The sequence below is a fragment of the Castanea sativa genome, chromosome 7, assembly GCF_040712315.1.
Source record: "Castanea sativa cultivar Marrone di Chiusa Pesio chromosome 7, ASM4071231v1".
NCBI lineage: Eukaryota > Viridiplantae > Streptophyta > Magnoliopsida > Fagales > Fagaceae > Castanea > Castanea sativa.
The window spans coordinates 43,449,831-43,452,197 of NC_134019.1; the positions used below are offsets into that span (position 1 = coordinate 43,449,831).

Genomic DNA, 2,367 nt, shown 5'->3' on the forward strand with positions numbered 1-2,367 from the left:
TGGCTGGTCACGATTTGAGAATCGAAGTATACGACCATACTCTTAGCTCCTGCCACTATTGCAAGGTCCAGTCCTGCTATCAAGGCCTTGTATTCCACCTCATTTTTGGTAGTAGAGAAGTCCAGACGGATCATGCATTCGATCCTATCTCCCTCCGGGGTGTGGAGTACAACTCCAACACCTCCAGCATGTTTATTGGAAGATCCCTCTATATGGACTCTCCATATGGGCGTTTCTTCTGCCCCCTGATCTTTTATGATAGTGAATTCGGCAATGAAGTCTGACAATATCTGTCCTTTCACGGCTGCCTGTGGCTGATATCGAATATCGAATTCACTCAGCTCGATCGCCCATAGCGCCATCCGTTCGGCAGCTTCAGGACTACTCATTGCTCTTCGTAAGGGTTTATCTGTCAGGATATTTATGGTATGCACTTGAAAGTATGGTTTGAGTTTTCAAGTTGCGGTTACTAGAGCAAATGCGAGTTTTTCCATCTGAGGGTACCTCTCTTCTGCCTCTCTCAGTGCCCGGCTTATAAAGTACATGGGCCTTTGTACCTTACCTTCTTCTCTAATAAGAGTTGCACTAACCGCTGCTGAGGAGACAGCAAGGTATAGGAATAATTCTTCCCCCGGCATAGATGGGCTGAGCAACGGCGGAGCGGAGAGATACACCTTTAACTCTTTAAATGCCTTTTGGCACTCGTCTATCCACTCAAATGATCTCTTCAGCGTGCGGAAGAATGGGAGGCATTTGTCCATCGCCCTTGATACGAATCTGTTCAAGGCTGCGATCTTGCTGGTCAAGCTTTGTACTTCCTTTACCGTCCTTGGAGGAGATATTTCCATGATCGCCTTTACCTTCTCTGGGTTGACTTCAATGCCCTGCTAGGATACCATAAATCCCAAGAATTTTCCTGCGGTTACTCCCAACGCGCATTTGCTCAGATTCAGCTTCATTTTATATGACCGAAGAGTATCGAAAGTCTCCTGGAGGTCCCTCAGGTGATCGGACTCCCGCACGCTTTTTACCAACATATCATCTACGTAAACCTGCACGTTTCTGCCAATTTGGTGCTTGAACATCTTGTTCATCAATCTTTAATATGTGGCTCCTGCGTTTTTAAGCCCGAAAGGCATTACTTTGTAGCAAAAAAGCCCCTGACTCGTTACGAACGAGGTTTTCTCCTGATCAACCTTATCCAATTTTATTTGGTTGTAGCCGGAGAAGGCATCCATGAAGCTTAAGAGTTCATGTCTTGCGATGGAGTCTACCAGGGTGTCAATACGTGGGAGTGGGTAACTATCCTTAGGGCAGGCCCTATTCATATTTGTGAAGTTAACACACATTCTCCACTTCCCATTGGCCTTCTTGACCATTACTACATTTGCCAACCAATCAGGGTAGTACACCTCACGTATGAAGTCCGCTTCTTGTAGCTTCTGTACTTCTTCTGCTATGGCTCGATCTCGTTCAAGGGTAAACACTCGTTTCTTCTGTTGGACAAAGGAGAAAGAGGGTGACAAGTTCAACCTGTGAACTATGACCGACGGGTCTATCTCCGGCATGTCCTCGTGACTCCATGCAAAAACATCTTGGGTTTCCTTGAGGAATAATGCGAGTGCTTGTCGGACTGTTTGGCTGGCTAAGGTGCCGATTCTTGTGGTCCGTTCGGACCTAGAATCATCCAAGTGTACTTCTTCTAATTCTTCCACCGGTTCTGCCACCGTTCGCTGTTCCTCGATGATCATTGCTTGTAGGTGGTCATCCATTTCCATCATGGCGATGTAGCATTCCCGTGCAACCACCTGATTTCCACGCAGCTCTCCAACTCCGTATTCGGTGGGGAATTTGACCATTAGATGGTAGGTCGAGGTAACAGCCTTCCATGCATTGAGAGTGGGATGTCCGAGGATGTCGTTATAAGCAGAAGAGCAGTCGACCACAAGAAAAGTTATATCCTTGGTTACTTGCTGTGGGTAATCCCCGACCGTCACAGACAACGTGACGATGCCCAAAAGGTAGACCCTTGTCCCTCCGAAGCCAACAAGGGGTGCATTCGTTGGGACCAGTTGTTCTCTACCAATCCCCATTTGCTGGAATGCAGGGTAGTAGAGGATATCCACTGAGCTTTCGTTGTCCACCAAAACTTGATACATGTTGTAGTCCCCTGCCCATATGCTGACGACGAACGCGTCGTCATGTGGGTGGTGAAGGCGTCGCGCATCTTCTTTTGAAAACCTGATGTAGGGTTATCACGTCGCGTCATTTTTAGTGAGGATCCTATCAACTGGACGCTCTAAACCATCTGTAAATAGCTTTTTCTGGCCTTTTTGGACGATCCTGCAAAAGTAGTGCCCCCTACAA

The 2,367-nt window shown here is 47.2% G+C and overlaps 1 protein-coding gene across 1 annotated transcript; it reads right to left on the reverse strand.

Annotated features, from left to right (window-relative positions):
- Window positions 1–455: 455 nt before the first annotated feature.
- LOC142644517 (uncharacterized) lies at window positions 456–2,159 on the reverse strand. The gene is made up of 2 exons (XM_075819104.1): window positions 1,488–2,159; window positions 456–884 (listed from the first exon to the last, which is right to left on the reverse strand). The coding sequence occupies exons 1-2, from the start codon at window positions 2,157–2,159 to the stop codon at window positions 456–458; spliced, it is 1,101 nt and encodes a 366-aa protein (XP_075675219.1).
- Between the last annotated feature and the right edge of the window lie 208 nt (window positions 2,160–2,367).

Excerpts from the sequence above, each read along its gene's own strand:
- LOC142644517 (XM_075819104.1), bottom strand. The coding sequence starts at position 2,159 with ATGTATCAAGTTTTGGTGGACAACGAAAGCTCAGTGGATATCCTCTAC. Across the intron at positions 885-1,487 it reads TTGTCCAACAGAAGAAACGA|GGCATTGAAGTCAACCCAGA; the intron begins GTGTTTACCCTT and ends GTATCCTAGCAG.